This window comes from Octopus bimaculoides, chromosome 9 (assembly GCF_046866305.1).
Source record: "Octopus bimaculoides isolate indiv1 chromosome 9, ASM4686630v1, whole genome shotgun sequence".
In the NCBI taxonomy this organism is placed as follows: domain Eukaryota; kingdom Metazoa; phylum Mollusca; class Cephalopoda; order Octopoda; family Octopodidae; genus Octopus; species Octopus bimaculoides.
The window spans coordinates 31,878,056-31,899,539 of NC_142936.1; the positions used below are offsets into that span (position 1 = coordinate 31,878,056).

The 21,484-nt window shown below is 41.3% G+C and overlaps 1 protein-coding gene across 3 annotated transcripts in view; it reads left to right on the forward strand.

Moving 5' to 3' along the window:
• The first annotated feature begins 5,513 nt into the window (after positions 1–5,513).
• LOC128248715 (uncharacterized) overlaps positions 5,514–21,484 on the forward strand; it is a 29,006-nt gene continuing 13,035 nt past the window's right edge. For 2 of the 3 annotated variants that reach the window (XM_052970559.2, XM_052970560.2), the window contains exon 1: positions 5,514–5,893. In XM_052970559.2, coding sequence (XP_052826519.1) covers positions 5,651–5,893 — 243 coding nt within the window. In that variant the 5' untranslated portion in view covers positions 5,514–5,650. Of the gene's footprint in view, positions 5,894–7,694; positions 10,246–21,484 lie in introns of those variants that run through there. The other variant, XM_089357341.1, reaches the window with a different exon arrangement.

Sequence of the window (21,484 nt, forward strand, 5' to 3'; positions counted from 1 at the left end):
AGAGACGCTGTCAGTAAGGCGAGGGTTGGCAATGAGTACAGTGAAGAATTCCAGGTAGAGGTAGGGGTCCACCAAGGTTCAGTCCTCAGCCCCCTCCTATTTATCATAGTCCTCCAGGCAATAACACAGAAATTCAAGACAGGATGCCCCTGGTAGCTCCTCTATGCTGATGACCTTGCCCTAATTGCTGAGTAACGATCAGAACTAGAGGAGAAGTTTAAGGTGTGGAAGCAAGGACTAGAATCGAAGGGCTTTAGAGTCAACCTAGCCAAAACCAAAGTCCTAATAAGTAGAAAGGTAGATAAAACACAACCCCTTCAGGTAGATTGCCCTGCTTGATCTGTAGAAAAGGTGTAGGTAGTAACTCTATAAGATGTACCCAGTGCAAGCTATAGACACATAAGAGGTGCAGCAATATCAAAGGAAGGCTAACTAGGAAGTTAGATTTTGTATGTGGCAGATGTTCAGGTGCAATAGACACTGTAAATATGTAGAAAACAACTTCTGTCTCATTCAAGGGAGAAAAACTAGACGTAGTTGATAGCTTCCGTTATCTAGGTGACCAAATTACTAGTTGGGGTGGGTGCGCTGAAAGTGTAGCTGCTAGAATAAGAATAGCCTGGGAAAAGTTCAGAGAGCTCTTACTTCTGCTGGCGACAAAGGGCCTCTCACTCAGAGGCAGACTGTATGACGCATGTGTACGGACAGCCATGCTACATGGCAGTGAAACATGGACCATGACTGCTGAGGACATGCGTAAGCTCGCAAGGAATGAAGCCAGTATGCTTCGATGGATGAGTAATGTCAGTGTGCATACCCGACAGAGTGTAAGTATCTTGAGAGAAAAGTTGAACATAAGAAGCATCAGTTGTGATGTGCAAGAGAAATGATTGCGCTGGTATGGACATGTGGTGAGAATGGATGAGGATAGCTGTGTGAAAAAGTACCACACCCTAGCGGTTGAGGGAACCCGTGGAAGAGGCAGGCCTAGGAAGACCTGGGACGAGGTGGTGAAGCACGACCTCCAAATATTAGGCCTCACCGAGGCAATGACTTGTGACCGCGACCTTTGGAAATATGCTGTGCGTGAGAGGACCCGGCAAGCCAAGTGAGACCGAAATCCAAGGCTTCTGCCAGGGATGTAGCCAGCCTACTTACGCGTAACATTCTTTCATTGGACACTAAACTCCGCATGGTGAGGCAAGTGAAATCGAAATCGAACTAAATTTGTAGGAACACTAAACTTGGCTTGCGAAGACCTGTTGGGGCAAGAGAAAGCGAAATCGTGATGGCACCTGTACCAGTGGAGCACTAAGAGCAGCGTCCAACCGCGATCATTGCCAGAGCAGCTGTCTGGCTTCCGTGCCGGTGCCATGTAAATAGCACCAGCGTGATTGTTACCAACGTCACCTTCCTGGCACTTGTGCCAGTGGCATGTGAAAAGACATTCGAGCGAGATCGTTGCCAGTGTCGATGGACTGCCTCCTGTGCAGGTGGCATTTAAAATACACCATTTTGAGCGTGGCCATCACCAGTACCGCCAGTCTGGTCCTCGTGCCGGTGGCACGTAAAAGCACCCACTACACTCTCGGAGTGGTTGGCTTTAGGAAGGGCATCTAGCTGTAGAAACTCTGCCAAATCAGATTGGAGCCTGGTGTCCCCTCCTGGTCCACCAGTCCTCAGTCAAATCGTCCAACCCATACTAGCATGGAAAGCGGATGTTAAACAACAATGATGATGATGATGATGATGATGATATATATATATAGTGTCAGAAGAAAATACTAGAGACTACAGACTACAAGAACTCAAAAACACACTAATTGACAGACACTACCCAGTTCAACTCATAGAGGATGGAATCAGACGTGCATCACAAATTAACATAGAAAACTTAAGAAAAGTTAAACACAGCAACACACATTCCCCGAAAATACTGCCGTACATATCCACATACAACCCCAGAAACAAAGAAGCCTTCACCATCATCACCCAAAACATACCAATGCTACATAAGGACCCCAAATTAAAGGAAATTTTACATACACACAAAATCATCAAAAGCCACAAACAACCAAAATCACTGAAAAAGATCCTCACAAAGGCAAAATTATTTTCCGAAACAACAGATGCGAAAGTAAACAAATGTGGTCGACCAAATTGTGCAACATGCCCAAACATTCTAGAAGGTTCAGAATTCCTCTTCAAAGAGGGACACAAATTCAAGTTAAATCTAACTTTACTTGTGCCTCAGAAAATCTTATTTATGTAATAAGATGCTCGGGCTGCCGCGAGAACTACATAGGGTCCACAGGATTATCGCTCAGATGTAGATGCACTCTGCACCGCCAGCAGATTGCACACCCAGAATACCGAATGATACCTTTTAGTGATCATATTGAGAAATGCGCATAACAAATGCTACCACAATTTATAATCTTTCCTTTTTATCACTGTGCCATTAAAACACCAACACAGATTAGATTAAATAAGGAAACCTTTTTCATTCAAAAATACAAACCCAAACTTAACCATTGCTAACACATTTAAATAAGGAAATTCATCACCCCACTGAGGGGAAAAAAAGGGGGGGGGGAATATAGAACAAAACCATGGTAAATTAATCAAATTCTACCACCTCCTAGATTTCGATTATCTCCCCTATACCGGAAGAAATCCCTAATTACCTCCCCCTATCTAGAACTCTTCTTTCTCAGACTGGAGTGTACACGACACAATGAAGTAGAGAAATTTGAAAAGACAACACGAAACCGGTTATTTCTCAAAATACAATGTTTATATACCAAAAAGACTTTATAACATCTTTCTAACATTTTTCTAACATTTTTCTGACATAATTTAAATATATACTTTAACCAAGTAACACAAGCCTTCTGTAGTTTTTTCACTCTTATTGTCTTTTATATATATATATATATATATATATATATGTATGTGTGTGTGTGTGTGTGTTTACGCCCCCTTGAAATTTTGGAAAAGTTATGTCATTATGTATGTGTATCCACTCACCAATACTTTTTTTACACTAAATTCTGATACAGTTGTAATCTACACAGTCAGAAAGATATTTGAAGGGAATTTTGTTTTAAAAAATCTCTATCTTTCTGAAAGTAAGGAAAAAAAGTCCGGTGGGTGGGAACATACTTATGTAGGTATTCCAGTTGAATATGACAGTTTGCATGAAAGGACAAGAAAAAATTATGAAGATTATGGTTGATAGATAACAGTTTACTGAAAGTATCCACCTTCAGCTTCAACATGGCTCCAGAACCTGCTACAAGCATTTCTCAATGGATCCCTGGGAAGATTTTCAAGCACCTTGATCTTGGCCACCAGCCTTCCTGTTGCAGGCAGAGTGGTTGGTGCTTTCTCAACCATCTCAATGCATATTAATCCATGGGATTACAATCAAGGGAATTGGGGATAGTGAAGTCATAGAAATTCTCTGACAATCACTTCTGACTCTTTGAGGAGATATGACAAGGAACCTAATTCTGTTGCACACTTATGGCCTTCCAGCAGCAACCCTCTCCAGTCAGGGTTTGACCACAAGCTCCAGCAGTTTCACATAGTGTTGTGTGAAAGTAGAATACCCCTACTTGGGGGAGAGTCGGTGAGCTTGTAAAGAACCATGTTGTTCTATGTTAAATCACATATGATTCTCACACAGATAAGTTATCTTTTGTTGAGAGTTCTTCCTAACGGGTTTACTTATTGTTGAAGCTGTTGAACTATTGTTAACTAATTGTTGTACTGTTTGGCTTGATTTTGCTTTCTCCCCAATTCAGGGGTGAAAATAGCATTTAGCTATGGAAGTGGTGCAGGTACCCAAGCAAACATGAGCCGGGAACTATGCGTCGGTAGCAAGCCGTGAAAATGTTACAGCCACTGTTAGCCTGCTGGAAGTGGAAGAGGTATAGATGGATTTGGAAATTTTGAAGAGGAGCAAGGATTTAATTTAGAGAGAGGGGTCAAGGCTAAAGCTGACTTCCCCTGAAGATGTCACAAAAATGAAAAATAAGAAAATAGTGGTTTATAGGATGTTGTCAGTCAAGAGCAAGAAAATAGAGATGACAAGTGAAGAAGCCATAGAGGAGTGTCTGAAAGAAATCAGGAATGATATCCAATTTTTTTTGTAGAGGAAGAAGATTTAGCACAGTGGAAGTGCGTTTTGCTACTGTAGAAGAGGCAATAAAGCACTTCACTATGACATTGAGAACGGAGGAATGGGCACTCTTGCCAACCTACCTTGGCAAACAAGTGACAAGAATAAGAATTGGCAGGGTTTCCCCTGAGATCACTGAGATGTGGCTGTGTAAAGCTGAGAGTTGCAAAAGAGGACCCAAAAATACTTCAAGTGACTCGGACAAAGCAACTGAACTGATGGGGATATGGCCAAGAAGTTGTAATCCAGGCCACCTCACAGGACTTGGAAGAAATTGTAGAGGAAATTGAGCTGCCAGAAGAAGTGAAGCTGCGAGTGGTGATGGAGGGGAGCCCTCCTACCTGCTACCACTGCAGAAAGATGGGGCACATAAAGGTGAGCTTCCCCCTGTTAAACAACCAGACACTAAAGCAGGAGGAGCAGGAAGAGAACAACAACAGAGACGAGAGGACAGAGGAAACCATAGAAGAAACAAATGTGGAAAGTATAGGCGAAGAGTTCCAGGAGGTACAAAGCAAGGAACTAAAAAATCCACCCCATCTCTCAAAGAACCTAAACAAAAAGAAAGAAACAAATAACACACAAGCATCCAATACACAGAAGTAAAATATAGAAAACACACTCACACAGTCTACCATTCCACCGCAAACACCCAAGAAAACCATAAACATGCCAAACTACCCAGAGTCTCCAGATAAATATACACTAACAGGAACACAAACCTCGCAGGCCAGTCACAAAAATAAGTCATATTTGATGACCTATGTGATGAGCACAGCCAAAAATAAAATCAACAGTAAGAGTTAAAATGCCTGAAAGGGTACTACCCAACAAACATAAAGTTTATACTAATAGATATGGACAGGTACAAAAAACTAAAAGAAATTTTTGTAAATGACATAGATCCATTGGGACCAGAGGTGAGATACAACTCTCTACCTCCGTGATAGAATATGAGAACTTGAAACCATACATGATCCGATAATGTAAGTTTAAATTTGGTTTAAAATCGATAAACATTGAAGAAAAAATAGTTAAATGGTGCTACTCGAGAGTGGGGCTCGAATAGCCATTCCACCCTCTTAATTATGTAATTCATTCATTTATGTCCCCACTTTGTGTTGTCTATCCTTGTGCTGTTCCCTCTGTGTTGGGCCCACAGTAGTCAATAAAGAAATTGAGAGTTGGTGAGCTGTGTAAAGCTGAGAGTTGCGTATTGTCGAGCGTAATTACAAGTATTGTGTATCTTGAGTAGAACGATTTGCGAGGACATTATTTATTATCCCGTTATATCATACGTTGAATGTGTGATACAACAGTGGCAACGAGGTATTGAACAATATCGCCACTGATACAACAGTGGAAACGAAGATTCGGACAATATCGCTACTGATACAACAGTAGTGTCAGGGTTTTGAACAGTACGAGAATTCGAACAATATCGAAACTGAGAATAGTACCGAAATGGAACAGTTACTGAAAACAGTCGTAAAGCAACAAGAGCAGCAGCAGCAGCAACTACAGAAGTTAACAGACTTGATACTGCAGTCAGGAAATACGACAGAATCATTTTCAGCGGACGGAGTTACAAACTCCATCGAAAAATTTCAGTACAAACTGGATGAAGGAACTACTTTTACCGCATATTACAAACGATATGAGGACATATTCAGAGAGGAATGCAAGGGATGGTCTAGTGAAAGGAAGGTAAGGCTCCTTTTGTGAAAACTTGCTACTCCGGAACACAAACGTTTTTGTAACTTTATTTTGCCAAGAAAGCCAGCGGAATTGTGTTTTGAGGAAACGATAAATATTTTGGCTAATATTTTTAGCAACAAAAGTTCGCTGTTTAACATTCAGTGGGAATGTTTAAATTTATAGATGAATGAGTCCGATGACTTTGTAACTGTGGTGTTTGTGGTGTTATGGGCTGTGATGAGCTATGTGGTGTTGGTGGAGAGGATTGCAGATGAGGCAAATGAAAGTGAAGACTGCAGGGGCCGGCGGAAGATTCACGGGAGCATACATAGGCACAAAGCATGTGCTGGCAGTTCGATGAGAGATGGCGCGTGTGAAAGGTCATGTTTTTATCTGGTCAGTGATCGCTCATCCCGCCACGGTCAACAGGTAAGGTCTCTGTATTTCTTTCTCCCTTTTGCTTCTATTTCTGTTGTCTTTTCCTCCATCACGCTACAAGCTATTTCGGCCCATAACAAAAAAAAAAACAAAAAAAAAAACGAATGATGAGTGTAGTCCGCATTTCGAACAATATGGTCAAACCATTTTGCATTGACACGGATGTAACGATTTAGCGAGTTTTATACCGCTGTACCTAGATGGTTCAGTGTTAGCGCTATACTTAGAAATAGAAGAAAGGGACCAGCTTAGCACGGAAAAAGTAGAAATCTGTTTGATGGAGGCCTTTGCAGAAGGAATGTTCGAAGCGTACGCTCGCCTGGGGAAAGCAAAGTGGACTGGCGAACAGATTGACGTATTTGCCAACGAACTCAGGAGATTGGCTAAACTGGCGGGATACGAAGGAGAATTGCTGGACCGAACGGTTAAGTTAGCGTTTGTGACTGGCTTTCCTGGCCACATGTCGGTCGAGTTGCAAAAGCTGCCGAACATCAACTCTATGGCGATGGAAGATACTATATCTCGGGCTCGCGTTGCAGGACAACGCCAGTAGCAGGACAACGCCAGTAGCAGCGACTGCAACAATGAAAAGTGGCCGAGCAAGTAGTGGAGAGAGGTCAAATAAGGAACGTGTGCGACTATTCAAAGGACAGTGTTTCCGGTGTCAGGGCCCGCACATGGTGAGAGACTGCAAGTCACTCAAGCCTGAGGTCATTTGTTACTGCTGTCGAGAAACAGGACATATAGCCAACAAATGTCTGCAGGGAAATGGTCTAAGAGAGACTACCGCGCCAGTAGTTATCCCTTCGGATCAATAGAGACGCTTTGTTGTTACCTGTAGTTGACATTCTGGTGGAGGGGAAGATGTCGCAAGCCCTAGTGGACACGGGCTGTACGACGACCCTGATGACTCCAGAAGTGGTAGAGACATGGAGTGGAGAAAGCAGTGTGAGGGCAGTCGACGGAAGAGAGGTACACTGTGAAGGCATTACAGATGCGCAGATTGTGGTGCAGGAAACAAAGCTGATGCTGCAAGCAATTGTAGTTGGCCACTTGGTGGATGAGATTGACGTGGTGATGGGGATGGATGCAATCACCCGTTTAGGAGGTGTCACTGTCAACGGGGCCGGTGTAACATTCGGGGTTGCGGGAAAACTGTGTATGGCGAGACCGTGGAATGGTGGGAACCACGAAGAAAACTATGCTGTGCACACCATTGAAGACCAGGACTTTCGTGCTGTCTTCGATGGCCAGAGGTGGACAATGGAGTGGCACTGGAAGGGAGAGCCCCTGATGTTAAAAAATAAAGTGGAATGCTATCAGCATACTCTGAAAGGAGATGCCAGAAGTGAGTTCGAGGGGGATGTAGAGTGGTGGATTAAGGAGGGCATATTGATCCCTTGGGAAGAAGAAGTAGAGAGCGGGATCCTGCTGCTGATAGCGGTGGTACAGCCCACAAAGCATAAGGTCAGGCCAGTGCTTGACTTCTAAGAGCTGAATGACCACATATCATGTCATATGGGTGGCGAGGCCACAGATATCTGCGGGGACACCTTGTGAGAGTGGAGGCAGATGACACAATCGTCGATTTGAAGTCGGCATACCTGCAGGTGCATGTGGCTGAGAGACTGTGGAAGCATCAGCTTGTCAGGTATAAGGGCCAGACATACTGTCTGACCAGGTTGGGGTTTGGACTAAATTCAGCGCCAAAGATTATGGCAACAATTCTCAAGGCCATCCTGGGAAACGTGGACAGAGTACAAAGGGCCACCAATTCGTACATCGATGACATCCTTGTGGATGAAACCATAATGCCAGCAACGGAGGTTATAGGCCACCTGAAGAGGGAGGCGCTGCACTGGGCCTCAAGATATGGAGATACAAGGCCGGCACGTTGGTGTTTCGGCGAGGGAACGAGATCCCCAAACTGGGTACCAGCATGAGTAGACGGGAACTGTTCTCAGTTTGTGGGAAGCTGGTGGGATACTACCCGATTGCAGGATGGCTCCGGACAGCATGTAGCTTCAAGAGATGAGCTGAAGGAGCGAAGTGGAATGATAGTGGGGGAGAAGATGACCGACATGATGCAGGAAGTCTTGGTCAGAGTGAGAGGAGAGGATCCAGTGAGAGGAGAGGATCCAGTGAGGGGCAGTTGGTATGTTCCCAAATCAAAGAGTGGTATCGTATGGTGTGACGCCAGTAGCATCGCAGTAGGGGTTGTCTTGGAAATGCGAGGCGTCATGGTGGAAGATTCATATCAATGTGGCTGAGTTGGATGCCAGGCCTTTAAGTGGGGGCTGTGCCCCATAGAAATTAGGACCGATTCGGCCACTACTTGGTTGGGTGACGGCAGTCATCACCAATGAGCAGAGGGTGCAAACCAAAGGGGCTGTAGAGACGTTGGTAAAGCGTCGATTGGGGATACTGCATGAAATAACCGCTGAGTTCGACCTGAAGCTGAGCGTGATCTTTGTGTCTTCTGAGAAGAACAGGGCAGACGTCCTGACCAGGGTAAAGCGAGCCTGGTTGCAGGTGCCAGAGGAGCAGGCTGTGGCTGCAGTATGCCATCTGAGTGACTCAGAGTTGAGGAGATTGCATATAATGCACCACATGGGAGTGGACAGGACGTTGTTCCTAGCCAGGAAAGTCAACTCCGATGTAACAAGACGGAGCATGCAGGGTGGTTAGCAACTGTGACAGGTGCTAGTTCATCAACCCTGCTCCGGGCGTATATGAGGCGGGAAGTATTCCAGTGGACCACAACTAGAAACAATTGACAGTGGACATAACACACTACCGGCAGGGGACATACCTCTCAATAGTTGACTACGGACCGGGGCAGTTGGCCATATGAAGGGAGATGAAGACGGGGACAGCGGAGGAAATCGCAAGAGTATTAAATGAGATATTCCTGGAACGACGCCCCATGGATGAGCTGCTTCTGGATAATGGCACTGCATTTCACTCTGAGGTGCTGAAAGAAATGCTTGATGGGTGGCAGGTCAGCCACTTCTTCAGGACGGCATACCGGCCAAGTGGAATTGGAATGGTGGAAAGGCATCTTCGTACCATCAAGACCATGGCAGAGAGGGTCCACATTTCACCAATCAAGGTTGTGTTTTGGTACAATATGTTGCCCAAGTCAGGACAGGCTGAGGAATTGGTGCCACACAGGGCAATATTCAGGTATGAGTGGAGGCATCTGTGTACTGCATCAATGTGACTCGGAGGAGAGGAAGAGCATGCCTTTGTGCAGGTCGGGGAAGAAGTTTGGGTAAAAACCCCAAATGCACGGTGTATATTACAATGGGGAAAGGGAACAATAACCTCCATCAATTAGAAGAACAACGTCTCTGTCGGTGGTATGCCACGCCATGTTTTGGATGTGCGGAAGATTGTCAATGCCTCAGAGGATGAAACCAGCAGCAGTGGGCAAGAAGATGAAGACAGCAACAGTAGGCAAGATGATGACGCCAGCAGCAGTAGGCAAGATGATTAAGCCAGCAGCAGCATGCCAGGATCTCAGGCCAGTCCCGGGGTCGCACAGCGACCACAGAGGGAACGGCACCCTTCTCCCTGGTTAGCTGATTATGAAACCAGTTAAGGTGTGAGTTCGGGAGCGAGGAGTGAGTGGGAAAGCCGGTTGAGTGATCTGTAGATCAAGGAGGCGTGGTGTTTATTTATAGATGAATGAGTCTGATGACTTTGTAATTGTGGTGTTATGGGCTGTGATGAGCTATGTGGTATTGGTGGAGAGGATTGCAGATGAGGCAAACGGAAGTGAAGACTGCAGGGACCGACGGAGGAGCCACGGAAGCATGCGTGGACACAAAGCATGTGCTGGCAGTTCGATGAGAGACGGCGCGTGTGAAAGGTCATGTTTTTATCTGGTCAGTGATCGCTCATCCCGCCACGGTCAACAGGTAAGGTCTCTGTATTTCTCTCTCCCTTTTGCTTCTTTTTCTGTTGTCTTTTTCCTCCATCACGCTACAGTAACATATGCCGGTATTGTTAATATGGCGTGTGAAAGGTTTAAGCTTGGAGAATTAACGCCAGATATGTTCAAGTGGCTTATATTCGTTAAAGGGCTTGTGGTAACAGAAAAAGAAAAAGAATGCTAACAAAGTTGAATCAAGATGTTAAATGACCTTGCTGAAAGTGGCTGAGGAATGCCAACAAATAATAAACCTTCGAGAAGATACAAGTAAAATAGAAGAAGACAACAACAACAGTAATAATACACCGGGGACGTTTAACATGTCAGAGCGATAAAACTCTGCTCCGAAATTTATCCAAAAACATCGGAAATCAAGACATTGCATGAGCCAAAAATAGCTGACTAAGGGTTGGACTATATCCGAGTAAGTAATACTCATTGAAATTTATTTCTATTTTCCAAATGAAATGATGTATTTTAACCGGATATCATCTCCACTGCTTGCACAGCATGTGTAAACACTCTTGATACATTATGATCTATCAACACCAGACCATCTCCGGCCCCAAACACCATGTACAAAAAAATTACAAATAAATTAAATAATGCCGGTATTATTCAACCCAAGAATAACAATCGGGAAGTGCATACTTTAAACTTATTACACAAAAAGTACGAAAAACTACACATGCAAAACAATTTGACAACAGAAATGAACGGACGGGTACCTTACGAAAATGATGACCGTCGAAATAAAGGGCCAGACGTTGTTCCTCATGTCCTGCAAATAAAACCAAAAAGGCATAAATGGACACGTGAGGAATATATTTCAATCCTATACGCTTATTTTACAGCAGTGCTCTACTCAAAGAACGAAAACGCAACAACATATACATATAAAATATGGAAGAAAAATAACCTAAATAAAGACTTAGATACAGCAATGAACCCTAATAAACTAGCTAGCATACAAAGATATATTCTTAAAGCAAAAAAAAAAAAACAATATCAGAAATAGAAATAGAACAATTAAAAGGAAAAATACATCAGGAAAATGTAGATAAGTAGCCACACAACAATCCCAAATAATATAAACACTGAGATAGTAAAACACGAAGACAAACGTAACATTTCCAACAAAAACGAAGTAAACAAAACACAACAAACCCAGACTGTAGGGATGTATAATAATGTACAAAATAATGCACCAATCCAGAACACCACAGACAAACATGTGAATGAGAAGGAAGGCGAAACAAATCTAAAACCTGGAAACAGTGAAAGGGAACCTAATGATTATGATACTATAAAAATGAGAATAATCAGAGAACTGAAAACCACAGATCTCAGAATGGACTACCGATTATACCTCCCAAAAATCAAAATAAGCAATAAAGCAACATCAATAATAAATAGTGTAAACCTGGCCGTCATGGAATTTTTAGCCACAGAAACAACTGGCAATATCACTGAGCTAAATGACATAATATATGTGGCAGCCACAAAAGAAGCAGGATACTCCCTCAAACCTATCCAAACAGGAGTCCCACCACCCAAACAAACCTTGTGGATAAATAATATCCAAAACAAAATTAAAAAAAAAAAGAGAAAAGATCTGTCGATTCTTAACAAAATTAGTAGACAATCAACACTCCTAAGTAACAAGAAAGAAACAAAAATACTGTACAAATACATTACAGAAAAAGATTTACCTGAGGTAAAAGAAAAGCTAAAGCAAGATATCCTTGCCAAAGCACAAAGGATCTGCCAGTATGAGAAACGCCAACGTTTCTTTGAACAAAACAAACAGTTCAAATCCAACCTCAAAAAATTCTACCAAGAACTTGGCAAAAATAAAATAGACATTACTGCAGCACCAACAGCAGAAGAACTGGAAGAATTCTGGAAACAAATATGGTCGGTGAAGCAACAACCCCAGAAAAGGACCATTAAAACAACGAACTTAGCACCTGAGCAACTCTGGACCCCTATAACAACTGAAGAGGTCACTCAGGCACTGCAAAGACTAAGCAACTGGAAAGCACCTGGGCACGACGAGATCCCCAATTTCTAGTTAAAATATCTGACAGGAATGCACAAAAAGCTGGCTGAAAACTAGCAAAGCCAGAGACAATGCCTGAATGGCTCATGAAAGGGAAAACCATCCTAATTCCCAAATCCACAGAAATGGCAAAACCACAAAACTACAGACCTATAACTTGTCTCCCTACAACCTACAAAGCCTTTACGGCAATAATATCGCAGAGATTGAGTAAGCACCTGGAAGAAAACAACCTGTTTCCAGAAGAGCAGAAGGGATGCTGCAAGCACTCATATGGCTGTAAAGATCAATTAATGATCAATAAAGCCATAATTGAAGACAGCCGCAGAAAGAAGGTCTCAGTATGGCTTGGATCGACTACCGAAAGGCTTATGATAGTGTTCCCCACATAGGGATCCTCGAAACACTAGCCATAAACAAGGTCACAGAAAACGAGAAAGCAACCATATTCTGGGACATGCCAATACACACAGATAGAGAAATTAAGGCCAATAGGCCAGATATAGTTGTCAGAGATCATGAAGAAAAAAAATGCTTTCTAATTGATGTATCAATACCAGCAGATGACAACGTTTCTCTAAAAGAAATGGAGAAACTTTCAAAATGCAAAGACCTAGAAATAGAGGTAAGTCGAATGTGGAATCTAGAAACAGAAATAATTCCTATCATAGTAGGTGCCTTAGGTATAATAAAAAAAATACTCAAACAAATACATAACAAAAACACCAGGACTTACAAATATATATAACATACAGAAAATTGCACTACTGGGCACTGCACACACCCTACGCAAAACACTTTCAATACAGTAACCATAAGAGCATCACAGCAAACCACAGCATATACCCAAGGCACACAGAGCTGTGCTCGGTAGTGAAGTGAAAGCACGCTATAAAAATAAAACTACTGAATAATAATAATAATCATAACAACAACAACAACAACAATAATGTATAAACATGTAAAGAAAATATTGAAAGAAATAAAGGACAGATAAATCCAAAACTGTGCTATGGTTGTGGAGTCCTGCGTTTTAAGAAAGATTGCCCTTTTAAAGATAAAAAATGTTTTAAGTGTGGTAAAATTGGGCATAGACAGTCAAAATGCTGGTTGAAGAAAAATGTAAAAAATGAGAAACTGAAGGAAGTCTACTCAACAAAAATAAATTATACCATAAAAAACCAAAAATTTGTGTTGGTAGAAATAAATGGTTTCCAGAGGAAAATGCAATTAGATACTGGTTCAGACATATCGATAATTGATACAGCAACATGGATCAAGATAGGAAGGCTGGTATACAAAAAAACTACTAACATAGCTCACAGTGTGTCAGGGGAACGAGTTCAATTCTTGGGTGAAATTTTGCCAGAAAGAAAACTTAAAGAAATGACACAGAAAGTAAAATAATGGTATCTAAAAATACAATGAATCTGTTCGGTACAGATTCAATGGAAGAATTCGACCTGTGATATCTACCATTGAATACATTATGTAATAAGGTGAATATGTCACAGTCCATGTCGGGATAATGCATTGGAAAAATTGAAATTAAAGAAGATGTGTTCTTGAAGGAACTCAAAACATGTAAAAAAAATCAAAGTAAAGTTTGAGTTGAAAAAAAATGTGGTGCTGGTGTTCAAACTGAAAAGGAATGTGCCTCTTGCGGTGTTAAATCAAGTTGAGAAGGAACTAAAAAGATTGGAAGACACAGAGGTAATTGAAAAAGTAGACTGCTCAGAGTGGGCAGCTCCTACTGCATATATAAAAAAGAAAAACAACAAAATAAGTGTATGTGCGAACTTCTCAACAGGTCTTAATGAACTACAACTCTCCACTTTCAAGCTGGATTAGTCAGAGGCCTATTTTCAATTACTGATAGATGAAGAATGTGCTAAAGTATTAACAATTAATACTCATAAAGGCCTGTACTGTTTCAAAAGACTGTCATTTGGGGTTAAGGTTGCACCAGCAATATTTCAGCAAGTGATGGAGACTATGCAAGCAGATTGTGAGTTTGTGGTCCCATACTTGGATGACATATTAATCAAAAGTGAATCGAGGGACCAGCATATTGAACATATAAAAAATGTCTTTAAAAGAATAAGCGACTATGGATTTAAAGTAAGTGAAAATAAATGTGATTTTTTTAAGCAAAAATAAAATACTTGGGACAAGTGATCAATGAAAACAGATGAAAACCAGAACTTTCTAGGGTTGACGTGATAAAAAATATGCCTGCTCCCACTAACAAAACAACATTACAAGCATTTTTAGGTCTGGTAAGTTATTATCAGCTGTACATATCTAAAATGTATGAACTAAGAGCTCCGTTGAATAATTTGTTAAAGAAAGACAGAAAATGGGACACGCATCAAGTTGTCTAGGCTAATTCCAAAATATAAGGAACCTTTTGAAGACACGATGTTTGCATTGTTAAAACTAGAAATGGAACTGGAGAACATTTTGTGCAATGCAGTATGTGATTTGCCTGTAATGCTAGAAGAAATTAAATTAAAATCAGAAAAAGATATGGTCATGAACAAGATTAAAAAAAAAACTGCTGGAAAGTAATTCGAAAAATAATATGAGCGGAACGCAGGTTCAAAGCATTATTCAGAACGTGATGATGTATTATTATATGCACAAAAGTGGTAATACCTGAAGACTGCAAAACAAAATATTTAAAGACTTCCATATAGGACATCTAGGGATTGCCTGGATAAAAAGCCTCATGAGGAGTTACGTGTATTGGCTGAATATGGACAAACAAATTGAGAGGCCAATAAAACAATGTAGGGGATGCACTATGGCAGGAAAGACACCCCCAGTGCAGATACAGTCATGGCCAAAAATGGATTCAGCATTATCTAGACTGCATGTGGATTTCGCAGGACCAATAAATGGCTCTTATTATATCATCGTGGTGGATAGCTATTCGAAATGGCCTGAAGTGTGTAAGTGTTCTATGCCAACCACAAATGTGACTATTGACTTCTTGGAAGAATTGTTTGTTCGTTATGGAGTGTCAGATAATTGCACACAATTCATGGCAAAGGAATTTTAAAAATTCTGTAAGTCAGTCCAGATGAAGCATGTTTTAATTCTGCCATACCATCCAAGGTCAAATGGGTTAGCAGAAAGATTCATCGACACATTTATGAGAGCCTTAAGAAAGACCAGACAGGAAGCCTTTGAAGCTAGAAATATAACAAAGTTCTTACAGGTGTACAGAATAACACCGAATCCAAATGCAGAGTCGGGTAGGTCACCTGCAGATTTGATATTCTCCAGAAATATTTGTTCTGTGTTCGACAAATTGTTGCTGAGTAGGAAACAGAAAATACTAAATTTGGGAAGTAGAATGAAATTTTTTAACACAGGTGACGAAGTGTATTTTAAAATCTATAAAAATGGAAAACAAGACTGGGAACAAGGTAATATAACTGGACGATGGGTAATGTGAAGGCATTTTAACCAATTAAAGAAAAGATATACCAAAAATCAAGAAAGGTGAGATGAGCCAATGGATATATGGTATGACATGTTTGAGGTCCCAGAACCACAAGTAAAAGCAGAACCGATGCATAGGTCGAACAGGAAAAGAAAACAAATACAAAAATGATGGAAATTGTTGTTGTTGGTACTCCATCGTCTGTTTACATGGTAAGAAATGTGTTTCACAGACTGCACTATCGGCAAACTCTCAGGTGGCACCGACGAAGATATTAAGACGAGAATAAGTAAGGCAAGGACCACTTTTCACCTGTTAAAAAAAGTATGGAGCGCAAGTGTAATTTCAATAAAGAACAAAATAAGAATTTTTAACACTAACGTAAAAGCGGTGTTATTGTATGGGGCTGAGACATGGCGAACAACAGTTAAGTCAAATAAGCAAATACAATCTATATCTTTGTGCAGCTGAGGATTGCTCTGCATTTTACATTTAATGTAATGTTCACATTGCTTAAATAAATGGGGTCGCATGAAACGATCGTACTGCATTAAGTTTGAATATCCTTGTTGCTTATTTTTGATTTTATATATATATATATATATATATGCATCTATATATAAGCATATATATATTGTTGGCACTCCGTCGCTTATGACGTCGAGGGTTCCAGTTGATCCGATCAACGGAACAGCCTGCAAGTGGCTGAGCACTCCACAGACACGTGTACCCTTAACGTAGTTCTCAGGGATATTCAGCATGACACAGTGTGACAAGGCTGACCCTTTGAAATACAGGTACAGCAGAAACAGGAAGTAAGAGTGAGAGAAAGTTGTGGTGAAAGAGTACAGCAGGGTTCGCCACCATCCCCTGCCGGAGCCTCATGGAGCTTTAGGTGTTTTCGCTCAATAAACACTCACAACATCTGGTCTGGGAATCGAAACCGCGAGTCTGCTGCCCTAACCACTGGGCCATTGCGCCTCCATGATGGAAATTAACACCAAGAGAAAGAGATATATGCCAGTTTCTCACCAAGGAAATAAAATTATGATAAAAATAAATGAATAAATAAAAAATGGACAAAGCCAATCTCAAAAGGAGGAGGTGTTGTGTGGAAGTAGAACATTCCTATTTGGTTGGCCCCTAATGGACTGTGCCACAATATAAATGGACATGCGCAGAGACTGTTGGGGAGAGTCAGTGAGCTGTGTAAAGCCAAGAGTTGCATATTGTTGAGTGTAATTATGAGTATTGTGTATCTTGAGCAGAATAATTTGCGAGGACATTATTATCCTGTTATATCATACATCGAACATGCGATACAACACATAGCCATCTGAATTAATCCTAAGACCTTTTTCAAAGATCTGGGGTAGCATGATTCACCCTCACTGCAGACACACCCAAAGACCACAGTTTGGTTTTCATGATACTTGGGCCATCACATGGATTGTAGGCAAGCTACCTGTTCTCCTGGGTGTTGTGCAACTCGTTCTGGCAGAAGTTCTTTTCATCTGAGAAGAACCAGATTATACCCACCTCAAACGGACACCTCTGCTTGTTTTAGGTATGAATGGTTCTGTTAAGTTGAGTTTGTTGATTAATTTGTTTACATTGTCATTTATAATACTTAAGATATTAGAGTTGGGTTTTTTTTTATAGTTCTTGGTAAGTTCCCTGGAGATAAAATTATTGCATATATACAAATTTGGTTATGCTGTACAAATTTCCAGTTTTGTCTGATTGTACATGTATATATTTAGAATTACTGATGTCTGTGATTTTGGATTTGTATTGTTCGAATTTGTGTAGTTTTAAAATTTGATGCCCTAGATCATAAGTAGTATTTCTTTTCAAATATATTTAAGTACAGGTTGTGTGGTGAGTTTTTATAAGATTTAAATCCAAACCTGTCCTGCTTGTGTCTGTCTTTGGTCTAGTCAAAGTGAAAGGCTTTCCACCTCCTTACAAGGTCATTAGTTCTGTGTAGTAAAAGCTCCAGATGTAGTAGTTTACTAGGTGTGGGGATATTTTTCAGTGATGTTCCTAGGTATTGTTTGTCTATGTTTCAATGTTAGGTCAATAGAACTCCATTGTTAGGGAGCAAGTATACAGTTAATTGTACGATTCCCATTGTATGAGTTAGAGCTCTATGTAGATTATCGTTATCCAATCTGTTTACATTATAGAGGTTAGTCGACCAGTGTACTTAGTAATGTTACCAGTCATGATATACAGAGTAAGCATGTTGGAAATTAAGATAAACATCAATATAAATGTTTAGTTTTTAGGAAAGTGGGTTATACATCATTAGATGTACACCTGACTTTCCTATATTAAATTAGAAGTGAACGGAACGCAGAACTCCAAACTGATCAACAACAACAATATTTATTTTAAAGAGGTAAAATGGACAGCCTCCTGTGAGAAAGTCTGGTTGCTGAGACATCTGAATGTAGATGTACTGTCCCTAGAGATGAATCGTTGGAGAGACAACTTGCTTCGACCTCACTCAACGAGAGCTTGTTTTAGACGTCTTGCTTGTTCGCTGTCTGGCGTGGAAAAGAGACAGAATTAAGCGGGAACACTTGGACGTTGAAATCCACGCATGCGTGGTTAAAGATGCAGTAATGGCGACTATGCTTTTGGCGCTATATGACGTCACTACAATGGCTCCCCCTTGAGTGTGGAACACGAAATTAAAAAATTTTGGAGGGACGTCTGAGGCGAGATGGCCATCGAAACCACGCAGAAACTGCGGCACAAATATATAAAGAAAAAAATGTTCAATAAAAAAAACAACACTGAAATTGTCCAGTAAAAATACAATAAATCAAACGTAAATAGTTTTCGCCAATTTCTTCAAACCTAGCGACATAAGGTTCGCTTGATGAGTTCCTTTGCAACGACGAAGGTGGTGTAATCGCTCATCCATAAACCTCTGAAAAGTGCTAGTAGCATTATGCAAACCAAAACTCATAAATAGAAATTCAAAACAACCGAAAGGTGTAGTGATGGCTGTTTTAGGGATATCCTCTGGATTTACTGGTATCTGATGATAGGCCCGTACCAGATCAATCTTAGAGAAAATGGTGCATCCATGCAGGTTCGCCGAGAAATCCTGCAAATTCCTGATGGAATAGCGATCAGCTATCGTCACAGCATTTAGTCTCCGATAGTCCCCCACTGGGCGAAAATCTGAATCCCCTTTACGGGCCAAATGTAGAGGAGATGCCCATGGGCTGGTGGAGGGGGGAATGAGGTTGAGTTGAAGCATGTGCTCAAACTCGGCCTTGGCCGTCTTAAGACGATCAGGCGCTAGGCGACGTGGTCGAGAAAAAACCGGAGGACCAGTCGTCGTGATGTAATGGAGGGTGGAATGTGCAGGTTTAACCGGCTTGAAAGTAATATCCACCAACTCCGGAAAAGACGCTAAAAGAGAATGAAAAGCGTCCCCAGCAGTGGCAATAAAAAATGCTGGGCTAAGAGGAGAATTGGTAGAGCTCCTTGCCGGCGTGGAAAGGGATGTCGAGTCATCGACAAGCCTTCGACGTCGGACATCTACCAATAATTGAAAATGATTTTAAAAATCCGCACACAAAATGGGATGTGGAATGTCAGCTATGACAAAAACCCATTGAAAGTCTCTGCGAAGACCAATGTCTAAACGTAGAGAAAGCTGACCAAAAGTAGGAATCGGAGATGAATCAACTGCGTGCAAAACTATTTCAGAACGACGAGGTTTGTCGACTGTTAGACGAAGCGGCCAAATACTACAACAGGAACCAGTGTCAACCATGAAGAATTTCTTCGACACTTGGTCCTGGACGAATATTGCACGATTAAAAACAGGTTGGGTGGAGGAAAGTGACGTGCGCACTTTCTCCTTTACTCGTTTCCCGACGCCTTGAACGAACAAGGCTGAATACACTTTGTCGCCTTGTTTGAAAAGTTTGCATGGTACCAACACAGACCTTGCTTCTTCCAGGTAGCTCCCCGATATCGAGAAAATTTTCGAGACCAGGAAACGCTACGAGATCGGGAACCACCACGAGATCTCGAGAAACAGAAGTTATTTACGGTGCGAGTGAGCTCCTGAATGCTACGTAGCAAATCCTCATTGGTCACTGAAGAGGACTGCCTTGCAGGATCTGCGAAAATAGTACGTGGTGTGTCCGTGGAGGACTCAGAGCAATTTGAAACAAGTCGAGAAGTGTTCACTGAAAATTCCATGGTGGCCACTTGATCTAGTGAGTTCGATTCCGAAGCCGTTGCCAATATTGTCTGGACTTGCGACGGTAACCGTGTAAAGAATATCTTTACACTGAGACCGCGTAGATGAGTTAAAAACTCCGTTGGAGTTCTATCGCCTAGTTGTTCATCCGCCATCAGCTCATGAAACTTGCTGGTGGCAGATCTGGCAGTCCTTCGCAATATCTCAGCCTTTACCTCATCGTAGGTCGCGTCGTGATAAAATCCTTCGACACTTTTAGAAGCGACGAAGGCAAATTGCATAGCATTAAAGATAGCCTCCGAGTGGGCGAGACATCATGTGCCCGAAAAAAATTCTCTAACTGACCAAAAAATACGTCAGTCTCTCCGGCGAATGAAGGCAGGCTTGGCAACGCACACATATCGGTAAATGATTCCATCAAAGGTAAAATAGGAAGAAACAATAACGAAAACGTGTAAAATATGCAAAAGGCCAAGAAAATTTCACCGCAAATGGAAAAGGAAACACTATTTTTTTTCTGTACCTTTCTGTTTTCCTCTGTAATGTATGTGCACAATAAGAACCAAAATGGAAAAAGGAAAGAAGAAAAAGAAATATTCGCTAAAAAAAACAACGTGGTTGCCTTCTGTATTTTTTTTTGTATTGTTTTCCTTTTTTTTTTTGTAGTGTGTTTAGTTGTGTGCTTGTACTGTCTGCGGGAAAAATTTTTTTTTTTTTTTTTTTTTTGAAAACCCACCTTGACGCGCTGAAAGGAAATGGAAAATAACAGTCAGAAAGAAAGAAAAAAAAACGTCTGTGTTAGCTTGGCACAATGTGAGTTTGTATAGTCGGAAATGCTATAGAGTCAATATCTCACTGTGAAATTGTTCAAAAAGTCGTTAGTTATGATGATGGCGTCGGCGGCCGGAAACTCGTGTTGCTCATACCAATGTTGATGCTGATTAGTCCAGATCGTCGTGGCTGCAGTCGTTCTTTAGTCGGGGTCACCACTTTAGGAGAGTGGGTTATATATCTTTAGATATACATCTAACTTTCCTATATTAAATTGGAAGAGAACTGAACGCAGAAACTCCAAACTGATCAACAACAACAAATATTTATTGTACGGTGGAAAATAAAACAGCTACCAATCGTCCGGTTTTAGAGTAGCCTGAAATGTAGATATACGGTTCCTCGAGCTGGTGTCGTTGTGGAGACAACTTGGTTCAACCACACTCAAATGGAAGAGCCTGCTTAGACGTCTTGCTTGGTCGCTGTCTGGCTTGGTAAAGAGACAGTCTAATGGCGGGAACGCTTCGATGTTGAAACCCACGCATGGATTCAGCAATGGCGCCTCAGCCTTTTGGCGCCAATATGATGTCACTACAATATAATAAGACCATTCTCAGTTTTATATATATATATATATATATATATATATATATATATATATATATACAAGGTGGTATCAAAAAATTCCAGGACTAGTTATGTTTAAT